We start from the raw sequence: 25,436 nt of genomic DNA on the forward strand, positions 1-25,436 counted from the left end.
ATGGGAACTTCGCTGTTAGATTTCAAATATATCATGGAAGGGAGCTAAAGCTTCTTTAAATTTCTGCAAAGACACCCAGGTGCTATTTCTTAAAATGATGTGTCTGTGACTTTTATCTTAAGTAAAATGACATTGGTGCGGGATACCTCAATGTTCTCTGGTTGATTAAAGGTAGTCAGCAAATACAGCTACAGCGGGTGCTTTGCAAGTGGCGCCTGGCTTTGCCAACATCCAGTGGACATATTTGAAAAAGCGAGTCATTGTTTGCCGTGAGTCAGGTAATTTTTCTCTTGTGCTTCTCTCAGCATTTGTCACAGGCCACGTCAAATGATTTGGCAGGTGACATTTGGGCCACCGGCCATGATTTTGACAAACGTGCATTGAAAAGTTTGAAATCATAGTAAAAGACGTGGTAGTTTTCATAATCTGAAGTAAAAGATCCAAATCGTTTTCTATGAGCGTATACAAAAGAATAATTTATTTAGAAACCTGCAAAAATCAACCCCATTATTTTTGTCGTATAATCAAAATCTAAAAACGTAGTTCTGAAGCAAATAGTGTTCACAAAACATAAATTAAATCTTAAAATTAACCTCATTGATTCATCTCAGAGGGTGGCCATGTTGATGTAAGTGCCTGACGTCACGTGAAGGATTAATCACGGCTTTGATTGGTCGTTACTAGAACTCTGGGGAAGGGTGGATAAATTAAAAAACGGATCAATTTTGCTTTTTATTTTACAGCTACAGCATTGATTTAAATGTTTTATTTAAGGCCCCTAATACGGTTTAAGTGATGTTTTAATTTGGGTTGTTTATTTTTTAAGGCTTGTTAGCGAAAAGTGCACGTTGCAAATGTTGCATTCACGTGTAGTGGGAACATTTCCAGTCACTGCACTTGTTTGCTCATTTTGTCTCCTCAAATTTAGCTTCCGCTCCAAATTAAGTGCACCTCGCGTCATTGTTTAGTGTCCAGCAGCCGTGGCTTTGTGTTGACACTCGAGCAAGCACAGAAAAAGGGCACAAATCTACAAAACAAGCACACAGAACAGCAAACCCAGCAAACCATCTGCCGCCTTTGCTCACCTGGCCGACATTATTTTTTGCTCCATGTCTCACTGCATTTTCCCCCCTTATGTAACATCGTCTGCGCCCCTTTGCGCTCGTCGTAGTGCCTTTTAGTGACTGCAGATGAGTGCTCACACAAAGCCCGGTTGTGTCCCGTGTCCTGGTCCCACAGTTTCGCTTTTTCCTGTTTTTTTCCAGGTCTGTCAAGTGAACAGACACGCGTGTGGTGTGTTGCCTTCACGGCGCCTTGAGAAATGTAAATAAATCATGTGGTATGGAAATAGAAATGAAATGGGAGGGTACACGATACTGGAATTCCTGTTACTTTTGTTACTGTTGTTTGTGTTCACGCATGTACCCTTTAAGATAGGACATGACGCGAGGAGGGGGAGGCAATAGATGTGGAAGTTTGTGCTCTGAGGTCAACCTGTTTGTGCACGCAAACGGTGCGAGTTACGACCAACAGTGGTTCTTGTGTAACTGTTTTTACCGCTAGTTATTTTGTTATATTACTGGCAACAATACTTTGTCAGCGACTGAGTGCATCATTGATCACATTAAGGGCAGTACAATACTTATTAATCGTATTTATTTGCCTTGGATCCCAAGGCTTGCAGTGATGCCAAAGGGAGAAGCAAAAACATGATGATCATGGAAACAAAGCTTACGATGATCAAGAAATAAAAAGAAGGCATACTCATTTTTACCCTCTCTAAGTTTCATGAATGTAACCAATCCTTGATCGGGACAATTATTAAGTAATGATAAGTAGGGCGATTAAAGCAAACAAATCTTCTCAGACAGCAAACTGAAGCCCGTAGGCCATGTACGTGTCAGGCTATTTATTCAGCCTGCCAAACAAAAATGGTGAAAATATTGTGATAATGGCAAAAAAGCACCACTAATTCAGTTGTTATTCCTGAGCCACTGTTGCCCCTTGCTGTCCTTTATCTATTTTCCTCATGTATTGCTGAGAAAAAAAATGAGACAGTATCAGTGGATACAAAAAAAATCCAATCGATAATCAGTCAATGCATGACAATCTTTGCAAGTTTAAAAAACTGTTTCAATCCAATCCGCTGTCTCTTCTCCTCATCTGCATCCACCCTGTACTCCACCGTACCAGCTCAAGTCACATCACACTAAAAGCAAATTTTTTTGTTATTGTTATCATACATGGATATATTTTTTAATGTTTTTAAATTATATGCATGCATATTACACATAATTAGTATTGTATTTAAAGACTATAATTTAGGGCATTCGTTTTTGTTTTTTAGGTTTAACTTTTAGTCTGGAAAATTTGAGATGATCTCGTCCGCAAAGAAGCAATTTTTACTCTTTTGTTGTCACAATTTCATGATTCCATTTTTAAAATAAAAATGCAATCTTACAGCGTTAGCACTGAGCTTTAAAGCACACTTTAGAATTTCTGTCAATTATTTGTTAGCTCAGAAAATATGGTACTTATTGTTTGCCATTGTGTTATGTAGTAATTAGCATAGGTTTTGTATCCCCCGCTACATGGCAATTTCACTTTGTAATCTTCATCTCAGAACGTAACTATGTCGTATATCGGGGGTCTACTGCAGGGGTGGGCAACCATTTGGAGTCGGGGGCCATATTGGGTTAAAAAATCCTGGAGACTGATCCATTTGTCATTAATGAATGAATATACATGCAGACATGTTTTATTTATTTGTACTTGTTTTTAAATAGATAAGTTTAATAATTTGTTTTTGAAACACTCACAATTAAAGGAAAATAATATATAATATGTTCCTGTTATAAGCACTACATTTGATTTTTTTAGTTTTGTAGTATTTGTACGGTGTTTTTTGTAATCATTCTGCATTAATAATTTTTAATATTTAAACACAATTATTTTTTTTGTATTTTTATAGTATTGGAAAAGTAGTATTTTTGTCAAATATCCGTAATTTGTAGTATTTCTATCATAATATTTCTGTAGTAGTATAGTCTTTCTGTAATAATATTTCGTATATTAGTATTACAGTATTAGTATTTTTGTATTACTTCTATAGAAGTATTAGTGTAGTATTTCTGTAGTATCTTTTGCAGTACTGTATTTCCATCGTAGAATTTTTGTAGTATATCGTTAGTATTTTTTTTAGTATATCTATAGTATTTTTGTAGTATTATTGTAGTTGTATTTTTGTACCATTTTATTCGTAAAAAAATTTGCAGTAGTATTTTTGTATTATTTCTGAAGTATATTTTGCAGTATATCCATAGTAGAATTTTTGTAGTATATCTTTAGTATTTTTTTCGTATATCTATAGTATTTTTGTAGTATTATTGTAGTTGTATGTTTGTACTATTTCATTCGTAAAATATTTTGCAGTAGTATTTTTGTATTATTTCTGTTGCTATATTTCTGTAGTGGTATTTTTTGGATGTTTTTCCATTGAAGTATTCTTGTGGTGTTTCTGTAGTATTTTGTTGTATTTATGTCATTATATTTCCGTAGTACTATTTTTTGTCGTATTTATGTTGAAATATTTCTATGGTAGTATTTTTCCTTTTTTAATAATACTGTTGTATTTATGTAGAGGTATTTTTGAAGTATTTCCATAATAGTATTTTTGTGGTATTCCTGTAATTTTTTAATATTTATGTAGTTATATTTTTGTAGTATTTCTGTTGTAAAACTTCTAAAGTAAGTACTTTTGTATTATAGCATTGCTTTACAAATATTTCTGTTGTATTTCTCTCGTATTTTTTTCTTTTCAGAATGATAGCAAAGTAATACATAGGGTCCCTGTTCTTAAGTCCTAAATATGAAATTTGGTTTTGTTGCCATTTTGTAATATTTTTGGAATAGTTCTGTCATAGAATTTTTGTAGTATATACACCAGGGGAAATGTGAAAAAAAAACTGTAACTAAAAAGAGAAGTTTACTGCTACTACTACTACTTTTATATATGTTGTCATGACCATTTTTGTTCGGCGTGCCAAATTTAAAGCCTGATCGGCCGCATGTGGCCAGCGGGCTGTAGTTTGCCCACCCCTGGTCTACCGTAGTTGGGGTACGCAGAATTCTAATATTACAGCAGTAAATAGGTCGTTCGTGGCGGGCAAATAAGTCCGTCCGGCTGTGAAAGTGATGAAGTAAAGGATGAGACAGGCTCCTTGCACCTGTCACATCCTCTCAAATCATCCACGAAGATAAAGAAGATGCACCAAGGAGAACACTTTGCGTTATTGACAAAGTGTGCCAGGGGAAGGGGGAAGAATCGTGTCATCTGCTACTCTAGACCATTTTCAGAAAACGTTTGTATCGCTAAAGCTAAGTGAGTTCCCTCTAGTGCCGGGGTCTCAAACTCAATTGAGTCGGGGGCCGCTAATGCTAGGATCCAGGTGGGGTTTGGCCAAGTGGGCTTTTTCCACAAAAACGGCGCTGATAAAAACATCAGCTTTTCTTAAAGGGGCAGTGTTTTATATTTGTCCACTAGATGTCGCTTTCAAGTGTAGTGTAAGCAAAAATGAGCCCAAGAAAGACAACAAACCACAGAGACTGAAAGTGAGGAAAAAGCAGCCCCGATCCGCCAGTCCAGTGGTACTGTTTCGGACATCCACGCGATGTTGAAGAGGTGTGTCAACCATAATACACCAACAACATCCAGAGACTTAATGAACTCCAGACGGATTTCATCAACCCCTTGGGCCCTGCAACCAAAAAGCTTTATGACTACCTCAGTGACTTCAACCCCAGAGATATGAGGGCCAACCTCTGAGTTCCCGGGCACTTCTTCCTTAGAGAAAGACGTGTGGGTGGGATTGAGGATGTCTTCGAAGTATTCTGCCCACCGCTTCACAAAGTCCTGAGTCGAGGTCAGTAGCGCCCCATCTCCACTATACACAGTGTTGAAGGCAAACCGCTTCTCCCCCTATGACGCCAGATGGTAGACCAGAATTTCCTCAAAACCGTTTGGAAGTATCCTTCCATGGCCTCACCAAACTCCTCCCAAGCTTCAGTTTTTGCCTCAGAGACTGCCAAATCTGCATTCCGCTTAGCCAGCCGATGCCTGCCAGCTGCTTCCAGAGTCCCATAGGCCAAGTTGGCCCAACAAGACTCCTTCAGCTTGATGGCATCTCTTTGCCAGTGACCACCAACGGGTCTGAGGGTTGCCGCCACGCCAGGCACCAACTACCACAGCTCCGACCAGACGCCACGATAGAGGCACAGAACATGGTCTTTAGGACCTATTTGTTATGAGTGACCCTACCAGGGGCTTGAAGACCCCAGACAATATTGCTTCCAGAATCATTGGGACACACTAACTCCTTCACCACGGAAAGGTAGCAGATTAATCAGTTTTATATAACTATTCTGTATTGTAATCGTAATACAGAATGTTTGGACACAGTGATAAAAAAAAATCTGTGTGCTATACTCTGGTAGCCTCCTTTTTCTGATTTGTTAATGCTAAAGGTATATAAAAAGTATTTTTTGATGTACTTTAAAAGTTTTGTAAATGCTTTGCTGCGTTTCTGCAGACGTTCAGAGGAGGAGGAGGCTGGTGAGGGATAATGGACACCATTAAACCTTTTAACTTCAGTTCGCCATCAAAAAAAAGACGCGTGTGACGAACTTGCATTAAGCTAATGTACTCATCGCTTTAGCGTTAGGCTGCTCGCCTGTCACTTTACAAGCAACGCTGCATCAAAGGAATATAAAGACGATTAAATGCGAGTATTGGTTGTAAAATTTTGAAAGCTTGATAATTAGAATCAATCAATTTAAAAGGGCCAATGTTTAGTGGCTCAAAAACACTTTAATTCAGTGAAGAAAACATTGATCTGAATACTAGTTAAAAATACATGAAATATCGTACAAATATTAATTTTCGTAAAAAAATATCGAGAAATTTGTATTTCATTTACATGGCAGATTCTATACCTAGAAGTCGTTACCATGTTTTTCTGGCATTTTGCTGCTACGCTGTGCTCTGTGGAACTGGTTTTCCTTCGCGTTGGACAATACAGTGCCATCTAGTGGTCAAATATTACACACTCTGGCTTTAGAGCAAGCATACATATTTAGCCAAAAGAAAACTTATTACAAAAATTAACGGCTATACTCCCAAAAATCATAGAAAGCATTTTAAAAATAATCATTTGAAAAATGTTAACTATTTTGAAATGAAAAAATACACATGTATATTTTTAAATATACTGAAAGTTCTAAAATACATCTGGCGATGCACCCGGACACATCATCAGTAATGTTTCCTGGGTGCATAGGGTGTTTCGGGTCTAACAACACTATACGACGATCAACTTCGTGACTTGTGTTCAGGTGGCATTTGCCTGTCCTTATAGTTCTCCTCTCCGGATCCAGAGACCTCTCGAGCTGCTTGATGGCTCATCTCCTTGCTGTTGCCATAATGCCCAGGGCACCGAAATGTTTTTGGAGTGAGTCCCCCACAAATAATCTGCTGCCAACTTTGATGGCAGCATACAGCTTGTCAGCGGTTGGTACTTTGTAGGTTTCCCTCAAGCGGTCCTCCCATGGCACTGTCCGCTCCATCAACACGATGTCCTTGGTGCTCTCTGAGACCTGTAGGATGTCTGGCCCCACCAGGTCCTGGTTCCCTGTTGCCTCAAACCAGTCGCTCTGCTCGTTATTCTCCCTCCACTGCTGTCCCACAGGCCAAGAGGAGGAGGGCCCCTCCACTTCCTCCTGAATCTGCCAACGGTTCTCTTCCCCCATGCACTCCCTGTGCCGAGATGGTTTTGAGAACATCCCCAGACCTGCTCTGCCATGGGCCACGACACTCACCAAATCTCTGTGGCGTAGTCATGTCTCTGTCTCAGGCTCAACTCCTGCCTGGGACACCTCTGGGTCCCTTGAGTCTCTTACAGCAGCACCTCGCTGGTCCAAGTCATCTTGAACCTCTCTTGCAGGGAATTCAAGGGACACCGGTGCTTTGTGGTGTTCCCATAAAAGACGATGTTACTGAGGCTCTTAGGCAACCCCAACCATCTCCTGAGACAGGAGCTGAACTTCCTCTCCTATTTCTCCTCAGTGGAGATGGGGACCTCATATACATGTAGCGACCATAGTATCCCAGGTAAGATCCGATGTTGGTATTTCCACGCCTTGAACTTGCCCGGGAGGTCAGATCTCTCCACTCCTTTAGCAGGCTGTCTGGTTCCAGACAGGTTGCCTTGACGGATATGGAGTCTTTGAGGCTGCTGTTGAAGACCCCGCCCAAGCTTTGAATAGGCTTGTCTGTGACTGAAGGAATCATCGACTCCTAAATGATGTTTGGAACCTGTATGTAACCTTACCCTTCTTCACCACTAGCGATCTGGACTTAGCTGGTTTGAATCCCATTGAAGCCACCCTGATGAGTGTTTCCATCCCTTAAAAGATCTGTACCCTACCACCATTTCTGTGGTGACTGTCAGGTCATCCATAATAGCCCTGATTAGGGATTTGCGGATCCCTGATCAATATATTGTGGGAAATTACTAATACAGTATCACCAAATATGAAAAGAAATATTGAGCATAAGGCACATTATTAAATATTTCAATCTTTAAATTGAACTAAAATACTAAATTCAGGCAGTAGAAAATAATTAAAGGCGGTGTCCACAACTTCAAAATATTGTACTTACTGAAATCATCATCACAGCTACTTTTATTGCGAGTGAAATTTTTAATTTTGCCCAAAAAAATGTCATCCTTTTTTATCTTTTTGGGGGGTTTGGTTGGCATTTGGACTGTATTTGAAACAGCACTTTTCTAACTTTCACCTTTTTCATTGTAAAATAAAAGATGCCAGGACGTACGTGAAATCACTCTCATTCACCCAACCACCCGCCCTCTTTCCCCCAGCATAATGCGCTCCGTGGCTGAAACACCCAGGGCAAAAGTACAGTAAAAGCAGATAAGCGCGGTGTGGAGAAAAAAATAAGTGCTCTTTGAACTCAATTGGGCATTGTTAACACATGGTTCCTCTCAGCGACGTGATTAAAAATATATTAAGCAAGTAGTCAAGCATAGTAGAAGCAATTCATACGCATTTTGTCCAAAACTCAAATATATATATGATAAACACATACCAATGTGTACTTTATAGCCTTCTGTAGAAGAAAATAATGTAGAGATATTTTAAACAATGCATGCAACGACATACTTGTAAATTTATGTTTTTATCGTATTTTAAAGGTATTTTGATCATTTCAGATTGCGTGCACCGTCCAACAATTCTTGTTCAGGACCTTTTTTTATTCTTAATATTTTTTTTAAAAACTCATCTTTTTGGTAGACCAATCTCGTTTTGCCCTTTTCGGTTTTGATTCAGATCGTCTCAGTCACTTCTACCAGATAACGAAGTAGAAAGCGAATATTGTCGCGATACATGAAAAAAATAACGGCAACTAGAAGATGAAGGTGCTGTATCTGAGTCAAATCAAGAAGATTCTCGTGCTACTGGTATCCATGGAAATCAGTCGGTTTCATCTAGGGGAGCAAACCCCTTACCCCCAAAAAGGGCCTGGAGAGGCATGGGCGCCGCCAGGCTGGACTTGCCCAAGACACACCAAAGAAAGTGGTGCTTTGACGACGAAAGTGGTTAAGGGATCCTTGAACCGTGAACATTTAACAAAATGTTATTCTTGATGAAGCATTTATTTGTTTTTTTAAATAAACCCGTTCGCACAAATGATCTTTGTTTTTATTCTACATAGTCCGTCTTTCTGTGAGTAAATAGGTGCCGAGTTGTGTTTGTAAGGTTCATTATCGCCCAAAGGGGTTAATTGCAATCATTAATAAGGGAAGTAATTGGCTCAGGTTGACAGGTATGCAATACAGCGACATTTAGTGGTCTGATAAAACACTCTCCCTTTAAAATGTATACATATATGTATGATGAATGCATAACACATTCTTTATAGCATTCTGTCAAATACAATAATGGTAAGACATTTAAATGAGAAATAATGTTGAAACCAATAAGGCAAAAAAATCAATTTCAGTACTTAAAACTGTAGCTAAAAATGTTTCATCCAAACCCTTAGAAGAAAAACATGACAACAAATGATATAACTGTCAATCTCACCCAAATCGCACCACTATACCTATTGAAGTATATTTAATTTCTAACTACCGGTAAAATCATTCTAATTAATAATTTAGGACTTAATTTCCCCCGGGGCTGACAGGCGAATTAACGATACCATAGCAGACAAATGCAGCGCAATAAGAAAATTGAAAAGAATAGGGTGCATTAACCTAGAATATTCAGCATCAAGCAAATTCCGAATGCTTCCCCGCAGGGTCCGGGACAGCAGACGCAGCGTGAAAAAGCTGCAGAATTTAACCCCTAGCGCCCCGGAGAAACGGAGTGGGAGACATACGATTGTGAAGGGATGGGGGCAAAAGGGAGGGGGGGGGGGGGGGTTGCTATTAGGGTTGGGGTCGCCTACCTGCTTGGGAAGCTGCGGTAGGTCAGGCTGCAAACTGAGCTTCTTTCGTCCGTCACTCGCTGGTGCAGATGCGCCTCAATCTTTCCTACGTGGGGTCCCCCCCTCCTCACTTGCTCTCTCTCTCTCCCCCTCCTCACTTGCACTTCCTCCCCCATGCCTCCCCCTCCAGAGATGCTTTATTGCTGCTGCACTCGGCGACTCGGGCTCCACGTTTGGAAGCAGTTTAAAACTCGGAAAGACTCAGCTCTAGCCGGGAACTGCGCATGCGCACAAAGCTCATTCGGTATTATGCACAATATTATAATATATATATATATATATATATATATATATATATCCATCCATCCATTATCTGCACATCTTATCCTCAGTAGGGTCGTGGGGGTGCTGGAGCCCATCCCAGCTATCCTCGGGCAGTGAGTGGGGGACACCCTGAACTGGTTACCAGCCAGTAGCAGGGCACACAGAGACAGACAACTCACTAACCTGTCACTAACCTGACACGCATGTTTTCGTAATGTGGGAGGAACCCGGAGTAAACCCAAGCAAGCACGAGGAGAACATGCAAACTCCACACAGGAAGGTTCCATCTCATGACTTCAGAAATGTACCGTACACGCGCTAACCACTGCGCCACCGTGCTGCCCATAATTATATATATACAGGACTGTCTCAGAAAATTAGAATATTGTGATAAAGTTCTTTATTTTCTGTAATGCAATTAAAAAAACAAAAATGTCATACATTCTGGATTCATTACACATCAACTGAACTATTTCAAGCCTTTTATTATTTGAATATTGCTGACTTTGGCTTACAGCTGAAAAAAAGTCAAGTCAAGTCAAATTTATTTATATAGCCCTTAATCACAAAAATGTCTCAAAGGACTGCACAGGATTACAGTTACAAAATTACACAATTACCTGATCTTAAACCAGCATGCGGGCAAGGAAAAACTCAAAAACCTCAGTGTGAGGAGAAAAGAGAAACCTTGAGAAAGGACCTCACATGTGGTAATCCCCCTTCCAGGATTGACCAGGGTGAATTACAATTAGCATTACTGTACACATAATAGTAAACATTAGGTAAGATGTTAAAAAAGGCCGGAATGTGCATGATCGCTTAACCACCAGGGTCGTAAGGGCACCACTTCCAGTGGGCAAGTACAGCCTGGTGGTGCTCATTTCTCTCAAGGCAATTTTTTTGGGGTAGGGGTTTGCTCCCACACATGAAACAGACATGTTTACTAGTAGCAAGAGAGGCCTCCTGATCTGACTCAGACGAATAATAATACAATCAAAGAATAAAAACATCTACATGCATAATTGATTACCCTGCAAGGACAACTCGCATAAGATATTGATGACGACCCAAAAGGGACCGCCCCTCCGCCGGGAAGCAAATAAAATTCCACGAGGCCTTAATGGAATGTTTGGCGGTGCTTAATGGAGACCGGAGAACATTCCTCTCTGTTCATCATCATTTAGAAACCTATAGGCACCCGCGCACTCTCGATACCAGGAAACACGAGTACCCGCCTCTGCAAACCGGACGGCTTCCGGTATGATTACGCACCCCCAACCGCTTTTAAGAGCCACTGATTACCGGGGAGGTGACAAAGACAATGACGGGTCATTATTCTCCTATCCGTGCACTTCTGCTCACGCACCATCTGTAAAAAGTTTGGGTACATGCATGAAAAAAGAAAATTAAAAAGGTTTAATTAAAGAACTGTTTTTTTTTCTTGTTATTACCCGCAAGCAAAGTGAGAGTGTTGATTGCGTTTCTTTTTGGGATCTAAGTATATATACGTTTATCTGTATGTTTGTCTGTGTTTGTTACCCCAAGAAAATGGGAAAAGTGTTTGGATATGACCATCATCTTTCACAGGCAGTCAGGTGAATTACCCTAGACTTGAAGATTTCCCCAAAAAGCTGACTTAACACTTTTGGTTTTGTTAACCTAACATTTCTCTTCCCAGAAAGACTTTCTACTCTCCCAGGCCACAACGACATTAAGTATTAAAACCATCTGCCAAGGGCAGTAAGGTTAGTTACCCTCGATGTGAAAAAAAAAATCTTTAAAAAGCTGACTCCACACTTTTGGTTTTGTTGACTGAGCATTTTTCTTCCCAGAAAGACTTTGAAGATTAACACCATCTGTCATAGGGAGTAAGATAGGCGACCCTAGATGTGAAAACCCCCCAAAAAGCTTACCGGAACTTTTTGTTTTGTTGACTCGGAATTCTTCCTAGAAAGAAATTCCACTCTCCCAGGCCAGAACAACATTAAATATCAACACCTTATTTTACAGGCCGTAAGGTAAGTTATCCTAGATGTAAAGAAGGCCTGTAAAGCAAAATTAGCAATTTTTGTTTTGTTGACTGAGCATTTTTCTTCCCAGAAGCTCTTCGCTTTTCCAAGGCACAACTACATTGAAGAATAACATCATCTGTCACGGGCAGAGAGGTAGGTTACCCTGGATGTGAAAACAAATTCAACAAAGCTTACAGAAACCTTTTGTTTTGTTGACTCAGAATTCCTACAAACAACACATCATACTGTGCCAGGCTAGATCAACAGTAAATATCATCAACACATTTTACAGGGAGTAAGGTAAGTTACCCTAGATGTGAAAACTGCCCAAAAAGCTAACTCAGCAATTTGTGTTTTGCCGACTGAGCATTTTCTTCCCAGAAACACTTTCTACTCTCCCAAGCTACAATGACATTGAAGATTAACACCATCTGTCACAGGCAGTAAGGTAGGTTACCCTAGATGTGAAAAAAAAAATCAGAAAAAGTTTACTGGAACTCGGAATATTTCGTAGAAAGACATCCCACTCTCCCAGTCCAGAACAACATTAAATATAAACACTGCATTTTACAGGCACAGGCAACTAGGTAGGTTGGAAAAAAAAGCTTACTTGAAACTTTTTGCTTTGTTGACTCGGAATTTCTCCCAGAAAGACATTCCATTCTCCCAGGTCGGAACAGTATTTTACTGGCAGTCAGTTAAGGGGACCCCAGATTTGAAAACTGCACCAAAAAAAGCTGACTCGGCATTTTTGGTTTTGCCGAATCATAAACTTTTCCGGAAAGACATGCTAAGCTCTCAGGATCACAAGCAAACAGCTAGGTCACTCTAGAGGACAATGACTTTGTCAAAAAGGGAAATGCTTTCTCGTCTGAAGGCGAGTGATGCTCTTATGGCGCATTGCCATTCTAGTGCAATGCAACCATCGCAGTCTGGTCATCCTGGAAGGGGGATTACCTTCCAGGAGGACCAGCTTGACTTGACTAGTGTAATAATTCCTTCACTGCTGGCTCACAGTAAAAATACATGTGCACATAGTTTCCATCGATGGCAGTCTATGATTTAATATGCATGTGTTAATGTACAAAAATTCAGATTTTTTTAATATATCGGAACGACCATCAGATAATTCATCATCGGGCTCTACGAACGTGATGTTACGGGCAGGCCAATTTGTGAGCGTCAAAGTCTAACTTGTGCTGCAGTATCCCCGAGAGGACGAACTCGGCGGTGACGACCGGAACGGACGCCGAGAGGGCTGCCCGGCACAGCGGCCAATTCTCTGAGCAGGAGATCACCATGGTGTTGGGCTGGGGAGGGAGGAGATAAAACGCATGGGTGTCTATAAATGACTGTTTTTTCAAAATGTTTTATTTGAAAATACATTTTAAAATTAATTTATCTTTCCTTTTCTCATCTATTTATTGTTTTCTTTATTTTTTATTAATTCTTTATATTAACATTTATTTATTAATTTATTTCTATGTCTTTCTGCTTTAACCATTTTTGATTTACATTTTTTAAATCAAATTTATGTCTTTATTTGTTAATTTAATAATCTATCTCTTTATCTTTTTTGTTTCCGTATTTATCTCTATTTCTTATCTTTACTTTAATTTTTTGAATCTAAATGTTATTCTTATTAACTTGTTTCTTAAAATCATTATAGTATTTTTGGTATATTTCTTGATCTTTTTTTCAAATGCATCTTACTTCCCGATTTTTTTTCAAATGTATTTTGTACTTCATTTCTAGTTTATATCTTTGTTATTCGATGTTTTAAAAACCTTCTAGTATATTATGTAATATATATATATATATATATATATATATATATATGTATATATATATATATATATATATATAAAATTAATATATATATATATTACCTGAAATGCATGTTTTTATATATAAATTAATTCATTTCTTAATATTTGAAATGTATTTCTTTATTTGTATATATTTTTGAATTTCCTCCTTTAATTCCTTTATATTCTGATGTATTTATTTTTTAATTCATTTATTTTGAATTCACTTCTTTATTTTATGATTTTTTAATTGTTTTTTTCAAATTTATTTTTAAATGTGTTTATTTTTCAATTTATTTTTAACATATTGATTTTAAATCAATTTATTTTTCAAATTCATTTCTTTATTTTTGAAATGTATTTCTTTATTTGTACATATTTTTGAATTTTTGAATTTTCTTTTATATTTTGAGGTATTTATTTTTTTAATTCATTTATTTTGAATTCACATCTTTATTTTATAATTTATCTTTACCTTTCTCTCATTTTTTTTAAATTTATGGAATACATTTCAACACAGGTATTTCAGTTACTTAAATTCATTGATTTATGAATATTATTTTAATAGCTCAAACAATGACATTGTCAAAACTAGCAATGAAATAGCAAATGCAATATAAAGTATTCATTCATCTTACGAAAGGCTCATCTTCATTAGGGTTGCGGGGGTGCTGGAGCCCTTATTTTAATAAATGAATCTAAAAAATAGACTTTATGAAATGTGCACCTTGTGTGAGGAAGGCATCTTCGGGAGACACTTGGCCCCGCTGCAAGAAATGATCTCTCGCAACTGAAGCGGTTCGGGCTTCACAGATTTGGTGATGTGGATTTTGTAACCCTGCAAAAAAACAAAACATAATAGATCTACAAATTGATTTCCGGACAAAATCAAGAAGGAACAAGAAATATAGATCATAAAAACAATTAACGAAGTTAAAACAAGTACAAAGAATATTACAAATAAATAATAATTTAGTGATGTGGATCTTGTGACCATGCAAAAAATAAAAAACATAATATAACTACAAAATTGTTCCCGGATAACACCAAGTGTTGGTCTTATTAAAAATAAACAATATTTTAAAAGAATATAAATCATACAAACAATTAATGAAGTCAAAGCACTTCCAAAAATATTACAAATAATTAATATTATGTGTAGGGCTGCAACTAACCATTCATTTCATAAACGATAAATCTGTCTATTATTTTTTGGATTATTGGAGGAATCAGATTTCTAATATCCCTATTTATTCAAATAATGACGTTTTGGACAGATAGACAAAATATTCAATGACATAAAACAATAAAATAAATTGTGTTTGTCAATTAACTTGATAATAAAAAAAATGCATAGAAATGTATGCTATACACCTGCAAATAAGTAAGGTACCCTTTTCCCACCACCTTATCCACATATAATATTAAATTTTGAATTATCATACAAAACGAAAAAGAATGAGCAATTCATTTCAATTTGTGTAGATTTTTTTTGTATTCACCCAAAAAAAATCCAAAATGTCAACAAACCCACTTTTCAACATGTTGTCAACAAATTTGTTTTTTGTGGGTTACATTTTGGAAAATGATAAACATTGCCAATATGAAAATTATATGTGCTCAAGAAGACTTTTTGGTAATTATTGTATTGTATTAATTCATTTTATTAATTTATGCTTATGATTTATTTAAGTAATATTTTTTTACTCATCAATTCCTCATTTTTATTTATTAATTTTAGTAAATCATTCTAAATACATTCATATATTCTTATTGATTTATTATTATTTTTTTATACTTAATTTAATTTCTTTTTATTATATTTTATCTATTAATTATTTTTATTTATATGTATATACATTATATACACTAAAGTCAAAAAGTTCGGGGTGGCTTATAAATTTTCATTCTTTGACGAAAGCCAAGTTTGAAAGATACTTCTTTTTGTCAGATAAAAATCATTACTTCTAACCATGTCAATGTCTCAACTATACTTTTAATTTATTTTGTATCAATTTTGATTAATAAAAAAAGAGGGCGACTTTTCATGGAAAACATACTATTGTCTGGTTGACCCTAAACTTTTGAATGGCAGGTAGTGTAAATATTTTTTTATTCATATCTTCTTATAATTTCCTTATGAAGGCAATTTTTGATCGCCCACTGTCCTGCAACTTAAGCATCATGACGATTTACCCAACAACTCCAAGGGATGCATTGTTACACAATACCTGGAAGATGCAAATTATATATATATATATATATATATATATATATATATATATATATATTATATATATGTACAGTTTACATAGGCTTGTGAAGAACATAATGTCATGGCTCTCTTGGTTTTCCAGTTATTTCTACAACTCTAAATTTTCTCTATTAAAGTGATTGGAACAAATAGTTCACACACGTAAAAAGTGGTAATAGAATGTCTAGATCAGGCTAGAATTAAGGTTTTGAAATGGCCTTCCCAAAGTCCTGACTTAAACCCCATTGAGAACTTGTGGACAATGCTGAAGAAACAAGTCTATGTCAGAAAGCCAAATTTAACTGAACTGCACAAATTCTGTCGGGAGGAGTGGTCAACGATTCAACCAGAAGCTTGCCAGAAGCTTGTGGATGGCTACCAAAATTGCCTAATTGAAATGAAAATGGCCAGGGGACATGTTACCGGATATTAACGCTTTTTCAGTCTATAAATTCCAGACTTGATGGTACCAAATTATCTACTTGAGGGCGAAATTTCAAACAAGTGGCCTTAACAATTTTCTGAGTTCTCTTGACTCAAGAAGATCTGTACAGTTCATCAAGTTATGAGAGGGGGCAGTACACAATGTTCTGTCCTGTGTTGATGCCCCCCAAAAATGTAGATCTCTGATAATCTGGCGTACCAGCATCATAAAGATGAAAAGCAGTTGAGTAGTGAATAAGCCCTCAGGGAGTGTGGACCCCCAAATCAATTTAAGAGAAATACACGTGGTAAAAATTGTTTTAACTGTTTAATTCAAGGCTTAAAACACACTTCTAATCTATATTATATGAATAACCTATATTTCATGTTGACAATATCTGTTAATTATTTGTTATTGCAACACCCATTGCAGCCTGTTCATCCTGGAAGGGGAATTACCTCATGTGTGGTCCCTTCTCAAAGTTTCTTCATTTTCCTCATGTTGCGGTTTTTGCTTTTTTCCTTGCCCTCATAAAGGTTTTAGATCAGGGGATGGTGTAATAATAGTCTGTGGTCTGTGCAGCCCTTTGAGACTCTGAGATTAAGGACGTCACAAATAAACATGACCCAACCTAAAAGAACCAAACCTCGTGAATGTTTTTTGTGACAAAGAACTATCTGTTCCATTCACTCTATCAGAGAAATAATTGGAAACTCAAGAGAGCCATGACATTAGAAAGATAGATGTTCTTCACAAGTGTATGTAAACTTTTGACCACAACTGTGTATATATATTATAAATATTCCATAATTCTGACGTTAAAGGACTTTGCATACCTCCAAGAGAGGGCGACTACCGGAGAGACTGAGCGTCTCCTGCAAACAGAAATTAAACTTCTTCTCCTGCTCCGGATCGTTGATCATGAAGTCGTCGGGAGGAAGTAACCTCCCGGCTTTGTCGCTCTAGAAGACAAAACTCTTCCGTAAATGATCTGGATTGTTGTTTTTTTCGGATTTCTTCCATTTTTGCGACCAACCTGGTGCAGCCAGTGCACGTTGACGATAGGTATGCCTTTTGCCACGGCGCAAATAAACTTGACAGTTCGGCGCACTTTATCCGTCACGAGGCAGTTCATGTCGGCCGTGCTGTTGGCAAGCGAACCGCCCAAACGGGCAAGAACTTTCTCCCCGGCCTCGTCTACCACGCCTGTAAAAAGCACCTGAGCAGGACAAAAATCAGGTCGGTTGGTTTAATTTTGGGCAAAATTAGCACTGTAGCTTCAGTGCATCACGGGTTGAAAAATAACTCTGCGGTCAACTATCCTCAAAGGCATCATGCTGCAAGCGGGGGCTGGCAAAGCACATTTTTGTTCTGGCGGCTTTTTTGCCTAAATGGAGGATTACACTGCCTAGCGAAATAATTGTATGTACGTTTGAACAAATTAGCCGATTTGATGAATCATTTTTTGCAATCTAATTGCAAATCATTGACCTTAAACGCGGAACGATGGGCTTCCGCGGTGAAGGAGGAGATTGTCACTGCTGTTGAACAGAAGCTTAAAGGACAGTTGATACACCTTACACGTAACTTTGGGTGAGTTCCTGTCTATACGCCAAGCTTGTTAATTGGATTTCTTCACTTGCATATTTAGTTTCTTAAAGGTGCTGTACGTAATTTGGAACTCTCTTACTCTCTGCTGCCATATTCTGCCTTGGGTCATCATTGGAGCCACTGTCAAGCTTGTGTTGTGTGTGCTCATATGAACTCTTCTTTTTCATAATTTTTGGGGGTTGGCGTTTGGACAGGCATTTTCCTACTTTCACCATATTCATGCTACCCTAAACAAAGCCACGAGCATGAACACACACAGTGCCGTACAAAAGTATTCGTCTCCTTCTTGATTTCTGTGTTTTTTGCATATTTATTACTCACAAAGATTTCAGATCTTAAAACAAATTTTAATATCATACAGAGACAACCCAAGGAAATACAAAATGCAGTTTGTAAATGTCAATTCTATTTATTAAGGCACAAAAAAAATAAAACCTATTTGGCTCTATGTAAAGAAGTAGTTGCCTGCTGAATGATCCAAGAGCGCTTAAGTTTGACGGCACGAACTGATAGCCGAAGGTTCTCCTTCAAGCTCTTCTGGTCAACACCAGAATTAATTATTCTGTTAACCACAGTAAGTTGTCCTGGTCCTGAGGCAGCAAAATAGCGCCGGACCATCACACCGCCACACCATGTGTTTCTGTTGGCATCATGTTCTCTTTGTCAAATGTTGTCCCATTTTCACGCCAGATGTAACAGACGGCAAACCTTCCAAAAACTTCAGTTTTTGACTCATAAGTGCCCAGAATGTTTCTCCTAAAGTCTTGAGGATAATCAAGATGCTATATGACAAACGTGAGACGACTTTTTGTGTTCTTTTGTGACAGTAGTTATTATCACTGACTAACTGTGTAGCACTATTTAGACATTCTATATAACACGCTACAGTGGGCATTTGCACGTCACATTGGGTATTTGTATATTGTATTCTTTTTTCTTTATTATTGTATTGTTCTCAGCTCAAGGATGCTGCTGGAAATGTGAATTTCCCTTCGGGGATGAATAAAGTATCTATCTATCCATCTATCTATCTATCTATCTATCTATCTATCTATCTATCTATCTATCTATCTATCTAACTAACTGAGGCCAACAAGGACTGCAGTTACTTGGATGTTTTTCAAGGTTCTTTTGGAACCTCCTGAATGAGCAGGCATCACACTCATGGAGTAATCTTAGTTGGTTGACCACTCCTGAGAAAGTTTGTCACTGTTCCCAGTTTTCACCATTTGTGGATACTCTGACACGGCTTCGCTGGACCCCTGCAGCCTCGGAAATTCCTTTTGTGAACTTTTCCGCACGGATATATTTCAATTGGATTTTTTCTCATTTCTTCTGGAATTTCTTTGGATTGTGGCATGTCAATTGTGTTCTTGAGAATTTGTAGCCTCGTCATTTTGTCTAACAGATTCAATATAAGTGATTTCTTGATTTGACATCAGTGGTGTGGCAATCAATTTTGGACGTGGCCTGTGGAATTGAACTCAAACTGTGGTTAGTCCCAGTTACTTTGTGATTTAACAGGGGGGGGCAATTACTTTTTCACATAGGGTCAAATAGGCCTAGATTTTTGATCATCTGAAACCTTTGTGAGTGATTAATATGCAAATAAACACAGAATTCAGGAAGGAGGCCAAATACTTATACAGCACTATTATATATCTATCTAAATTTGAAGCCATGGTGGGCAGCACAAAACACCACATCGACATCCAACACAAACCTTGTAAGAGTGGTTGGCACTACGTAACCGCGTTCTCTTTGACAGGGAAGACTTTGGATTAATCACGGTGGAGGACTTTCCGGCAGCATCCAGCGTTTTCTCCCTGCTGCCGATGGGTGTCTGAACCTGGGAATAAAAAAAAATCAACATGTGATCGAAAAGCTGCTCATTTCCCCTTATTTCATGCGCGCATAAACGGTAAGTTAGCATATCAGTGAGGCGTTTTGTTTTCATCGATGACGACTGAAGCGCATTAGTCGGAAAGGATGAATCGGCAGAAGCACTCAAGGTTATGTTCCACCATATCAACTGTGAGCTACTTAAGATTCCATTTGGCAGCCACAATTTGAGTTACTCATACAAGCCCAAGTGCGTTTGTTTTTATAACGAGCTTGGACACTCTGACCGTAACTAATGTTGTAACTTAAAGGGACAGTGTGTATTATTAAGCCCACTACTATTGCTAAAAAAATCTATTGATTAGAGAAAAAAAACTCATCTTAAATCTTGGACCCTGTGAATTGAGCTTTGATTAGTTTAGATTTTTTTAAAGTCACACTTTAGCCAATAAATGAACATCACATGAACACCTAGGATACACGGTGTAATAAGATGACTTTTCGGCCTTTGTGGCTTTTCCCCCACTATACGACATCAACAACAAATTAATTTGGGTTCACAAAACTTTAAGGTGTTGGTGCATATGATGAGTTTCGCCTGCAAGATGCCCATCTGCTATTGGTGGATGTAATATAACATGCTGGTCTGGTGTTGGTTTTTGACGGCATCATAGAAATACAAATGTTATTGGCTAAACTATCTCCCACTATCCCTTTCTCCTCAATCAGTTTGGAATATTCAATATACTTAATATACTCAAAACGTAAAGACAATAATGTATTTCTTGCACTATATTTATTTGGTATGGGTCCCAAAGCTGAAGTGATGCTAACGGGTGAAGCAAAAAGATGAAAACAATCTGTGATTATCAAGATATGTGAAGAAGGCATACGCATTAATGACCTCGCTAAGTTGAATTGCCTTGAACAATTTGTGATCCAGATTAATATTAAATATAAGGAGGCGTTTAAAGCAAAGATATCCCCTAAGGGCTTGACAATTCTCGCAAATGGAAGTTTTCATTTCAAACTGCAAGCTCTCCCCTCTCTGCATCCACCCACTAACTTCACTCTACTTACCTTAAGTCATGCCACTCCAGAGGTTAGTACAATTTCATTTTACCTTTACGATCATATTCATTTCTAATGTTAATTATGTTTTGTTTTTTTTAATCTGGGATACCGGGGAGCAGGCAAATAGCAAATTACTCTTGCTTTCCCTCCATCCGCTACACAAAAAATTTACTTTGTGATCCCCACATTAGAAGGAATTCATGTAGTATTTTGGGGGTCTTCTGTACTAGTTTGAAAAAGACAAACAAAAAACAGGGATTCACTTACTGAGGCCTCTTCACCAGAAGCACAGCCAGATGGCGCGCTGTCATCCGTTAAGGTTTCTTCGGTGCTCCTGTCCCTCAGAGTACAGGAAGCGTTGGTTCTCCTCTTTGCTTGGAGAGAAACTGGACTCTCATCTTGTACCTGTGCCTCCACGACCCTCTTCCTTCCTTTCTTCTTGTTTTTAGCCTCCGCTTCGACGCTACCCGGGGGAGTGTTTAGCGCTTCACAAATTTGCACTGTCCTCCTGATGTTTCTTTTAGGTGGGGGAGATCCACCTGCGGTGTTGTTGCCTTCAGACCGATCCTTATCCGAAGGTTCTTTTAGACTTGCTCGCCTCCTCCCCCTAAGGATGGGAACCTGGTTGGATTTTGGCGTCTCCTTTACAATTTCATGAGAAAGATCAGTGATGGTCATTACAGTCTTTTTACCCCTGGGGTTTTGCGGTGGGGATGTCTGACTAATGCTGGGGCCAGATTCTGTTTTGCGTCTCCCGCTTTGCCGCCAACCTCCTCGGCCTCTCTGTGAGCCAGGGCTCCGAAAAGACATCTCCGAAACAAGGGAGTTGGGAGAAATGGATCGTGAAGGTGCCCCGAGGGGGGAACAGTCCTGGCTGTCCTGCCCTGGGGGTTGTCCGGCGATGGATGCCTGGAGACACCCGTTTGACATTGCCAACCATTGAACACTAGAAGATGACGCCTCAGAACTGACGGAGCTTGAGCGCGACCGTGTCCTTTTGGCTGGGACATCTGTTTGACATAGACCTTTTACAGTTCTTTTAGATACTCTTTGGCTCCTCAGTGGGGCCTTGGGTTCTTTAGATTCTTCTCCTATTCCTTTGTCTCCTTTATCCGGTTGTTTGGTTTCTTCTTGACCCTTTCTTAGATTCTGTGGGTTCTTGTCTTGCTGTCCTTCGGGCTCTGGGACGTCACGAACTTTGGTATTCTTTGTGGAGGTTTCATCTCGGTCCATAACTTTCAGGGTTTTTTTGGATGCTCTTTGTGTTCTCTGTGGCGCTTCAGGTTCTTTAGATTCTGTTTCTCGTCCTTTGTATCCTTTATCTAGTTGTTCCGTTTCTTCCTGACCCTTTACTAAATTTTGTGTGTTCTTGTCTTGTTCATTGGGCTCCAGGACGCCAAGAACTTTGTTGTTCTTTGTAGAGGCGTTATTTTGACTAGGACCTTTCAGAGTTCTTCTGGATGCTCTTTGTGTCCTTGGCAGGGCCTCAGGTTCTTTAGATTCTGTTTCCAGTATTTTGTGTCCTTCTTCTGGTTGTTCCGTTTCTTCTTGACCCTTACTTGGATTCACTGTGTTCTTGTCTTGTTGTCCTTTGGGCTCAAAAACCTCAAAAACGTTGGTTTGCTTTGTTGAAGCTTCGTCTTGAACTAGACCTTTTAGGTTTTTTCTGGATGCTCTTTGGGTCCCCAGGGGGGCCTTTGGTTCTTTTAATTCTGTTTCCAGTCTTTCGTGTTCTTTACCTGGTTGTTCAGTTTCTTTTCTACCTTTTCTTCGATTCTGTGTGATCTTTTCTTGTTGTCCTTTGGGCTCCAGAACCTCAAGAGCGTTGGTTTGCTTTGTTAAGGCTTCGTCCTGACTTAGACCTTTTAGGGTTTTTCTAGATGCCCTTTGGCCTCTAAGTGGGGCCTCTGGTTCTCTCAATTCAGTTTCCAGTCTTTCAGTGCCGGGTGGTTCTTTTGCTTCTTGATGCTTTCTTGCATTTTTCGTGTTTTTGGACTCCAAACACTCAAGGACGTTGGTTTGTTTTGTTGAAGTTTTGATATGCAGCTTACACTCAGCAGGCCTCGACTTTACCATTATTCCTTTGGTTTTAGAGCTTCTAGATTCCATTCCATTTTTCATTGGGTCCTCCTTTCCTTCTGGTAAGTATTCAGCAATGACATTAGTTCCAACTACAGATGTGCCATGTCGCATAGATCCCAAAGGTTGATTAGCAGCAGAGGTTGAGGGCTTTGGGATCTTGCTCATCCTTTCCTCCTCTAGTGAACCTACTGGCGTTTCAGTCTCATCTTCTATTTCTAGCGGTTTGGACTTTCGTTTTCTCGAACGAGGGACCAAGATCTCACTGTCAGCCTCATCTTCAGGTTTTAAGGAAGAAGTTTCAGATGGGGGTTTGTTACTGTTCCCTTGGTCTTCCTCAAGTTCCTGTGGTAGTCTATTATCACAACTTTCAGGCTGGAGTTCTAGAGTACTGCTAAGAGACTGTGTCTCATCATCGATTTGCAACGGTTTGGATTTTACTTTCCTCGAGTGAGGCACAGAGATCATGTTGTCAGAGTCTTCAAAATCCCTCAGAGAATGTTGCGTTTCTTCCAATTCACCAGGACCAGATTCAATGGAAACATTTTTAGTGTCAATATTTGGCTGCGCTTCCTCCTCTGGTTTTAGTAATGTTACAGAGAGGCGTTGGTTACTACTCCCTTGTCCTTCAGTTGCTTCCTTTGGCGATCTTCCAACGACCCAGCTTTCTGCTGGGAGTTCAAGAGTGCTGTGTAGGGAATGCGTCACGTCTTCAATTTCGAACGGTTTGGATCTTTGTTTCCTTGAGGGAGGGACCAAGATCTCACCGTCAGACCCTTCAGAATCCCTTAAAGAATTGGGTGCTTCTTCCTGTTCACAAGAATGTGATTCTTCAGTATTCTTAGTAGTGAGGGTGTACAGATTAGACGCTTCTTCTGGGTTTATGGCAGAAGTCACTGACTGGGGCTCGTTACTACTCCCATGGTCTACAGTTGGTTCATTTAGCGGTCCTCCGTCATCAGTACTTTCTGCAGATATTTGGAGAGTACTGCAAAAGGACTCATCGATTTCCAGCAGTTTTCTTTTTTGATTAGCGACCACATCGTGTGTTGACTTTTCCTCTTGGTCGCTTTCCTCATTTTCACTGGTTGCCATAGGTTGGGTAGTGGCTGTGTTAACTTGCAGACGGCAAGAACTTGCATGGGTTTGTATCTCTTTATGAGCCTTCACTTCATTTATGTCTTCAACATCAGTTTCCTCACTTTCACTTATTGCAATAGGCTGGGTTGGAGCTACACTCATCAAATGATAACTAGTCGCTAAATGTCTTTTTTCAAGAGAGACTGGAATAATAAGTTCCTCATCACTTTCTGTGAACTCATTTGGATCCAAAGGCTGGGTTGCAAGAGCCAAACTGGGACAACTTGTATTAGGATCCCTGATTCCTTTACTTTCATGTGAGACATTAGTAGAGGTTTTTCTCTCCATTTCATCATTTTTATAGGAGGACATGGCCTGGGTAGGAGATACATTGGAAGACATATCATCAGAAGTTACATTGGGTAGAACGTCAACATCAAGCTGGACTTTTCCTTCACTTAAAACGGGAAGCTGGTTGTCATTGCCGCTTTCTTTGCTAACTGCCAAAGGCAAAGTAGTAGTTATACTCTTAGGATGACAATTATCATCCAAACCTGAAGAACTGAATAGAAACCCGTCAACATGTTCTAAATTGCTTTTCGGCTTATCTTCAAGTTGATTTCCTCCAATCCTGTTATCTATGGGAGTTCCTGGAGACTTTTTGTCCACGACAGATGAAAAAGACATAACAGTATGAGTTAAGATAGGAACACAGTCCTCAGGTTTTCTTAAAGATCCAGGCCGGAAGGCAGTACTAGTTAGCGCTTGTGCTGTGTTCTCGTGTTCTTTGCTGACAGTTGTCTTCAGACCAATGTGGTTCGGTATCGAAGGCGCCACAGGGCTGGTTGCTTTGCGATAGGTATCAAAGGCTTGAGTGTTAGCCAAAGCTATGGCTGAAGAGGTGGGCAAGTCATAAGGTTGCGTCTCTAAATAATCCATTGGATCCTCTCCAAAGTCTGATATACAGTCAGATTGTGATAAATAGGCCTGTGTTTCTTGCAAAGCAAAACTGACCTTCTGACTCGCCTGGGGCACCAATGAACTTCTTCCAGGTGCCTGGTCCTCAGAGACAAAGGCCTGCGTGCTCTCCATAGCCAGAGCATGGGCCGCACTTTGAAGGTGGCTGCTGTCAGACAACCCCAGCTGGAAAGACGCTTCTCTGCTAGACAGTTCTCCGACGTCCTCCCCAGATGATATATTGCCCGAGGCACCGCTGGCGTCATAATTGAAATTCTGGATCTGACCTTGCGGATGAAGAACGGAAGACGGTGTCTCCCTCACAACAAAGTCGTTGTCCTTCAGGCTTTTTAAGGCCGAGGTTCCAGATTTTCCTTCGCTGTCGAGACGACCTACGTTACAAAGAGCAATGTAATTTTGTAATTATTAGCTTGCGTTTGGGCAGATTCTATTAAATTCTTTT

General features: G+C 39.2%; 2 protein-coding genes across 4 annotated transcripts in view; both read right to left on the minus strand.

The window, feature by feature from the left end:
• The window catches only part of LOC148372186 (uncharacterized), a 36,568-nt gene extending 26,896 nt beyond the window's left edge, over positions 1-9,672 (minus strand). Inside the window, exon 1 of the mRNA XM_088326797.1 lies at positions 9,530-9,672. The gene's annotated coding sequence lies outside the window, so the exon portion shown is untranslated. The remainder of the gene's footprint in view (positions 1-9,529) is intronic.
• A 625-nt stretch (positions 9,673-10,297) lies between these two features.
• The window catches only part of mdc1 (mediator of DNA damage checkpoint 1), a 31,298-nt gene continuing 16,159 nt past the window's right edge, over positions 10,298-25,436 (minus strand). For 2 of the 3 annotated variants that reach the window (XM_088326798.1, XM_088326799.1), the window contains 6 exons: positions 21,125-25,365; positions 19,665-19,790; positions 17,367-17,549; positions 17,167-17,292; positions 14,380-14,490; positions 10,298-13,154 (listed from right to left, as the gene is read on the minus strand). In XM_088326798.1, coding sequence (XP_088182924.1) covers positions 13,002-13,154; positions 14,380-14,490; positions 17,167-17,292; positions 17,367-17,549; positions 19,665-19,790; positions 21,125-25,365 — 4,940 coding nt within the window. In that variant the 3' untranslated portion in view covers positions 10,298-13,001. Of the gene's footprint in view, positions 13,155-14,379; positions 14,491-17,166; positions 17,293-17,366; positions 17,550-19,664; positions 19,794-21,124; positions 25,366-25,436 lie in introns of all 3 variants that reach the window. The other variant, XM_088326800.1, reaches the window with a different exon arrangement.

The sequence above is a fragment of the Urocampus carinirostris genome, chromosome 2, assembly GCF_059441175.1.
Source record: "Urocampus carinirostris isolate Australia breed hairy pipefish chromosome 2, RoL_Ucar_1.0, whole genome shotgun sequence".
Classification (NCBI taxonomy): Eukaryota; Metazoa; Chordata; class Actinopteri; order Syngnathiformes; family Syngnathidae; genus Urocampus; species Urocampus carinirostris.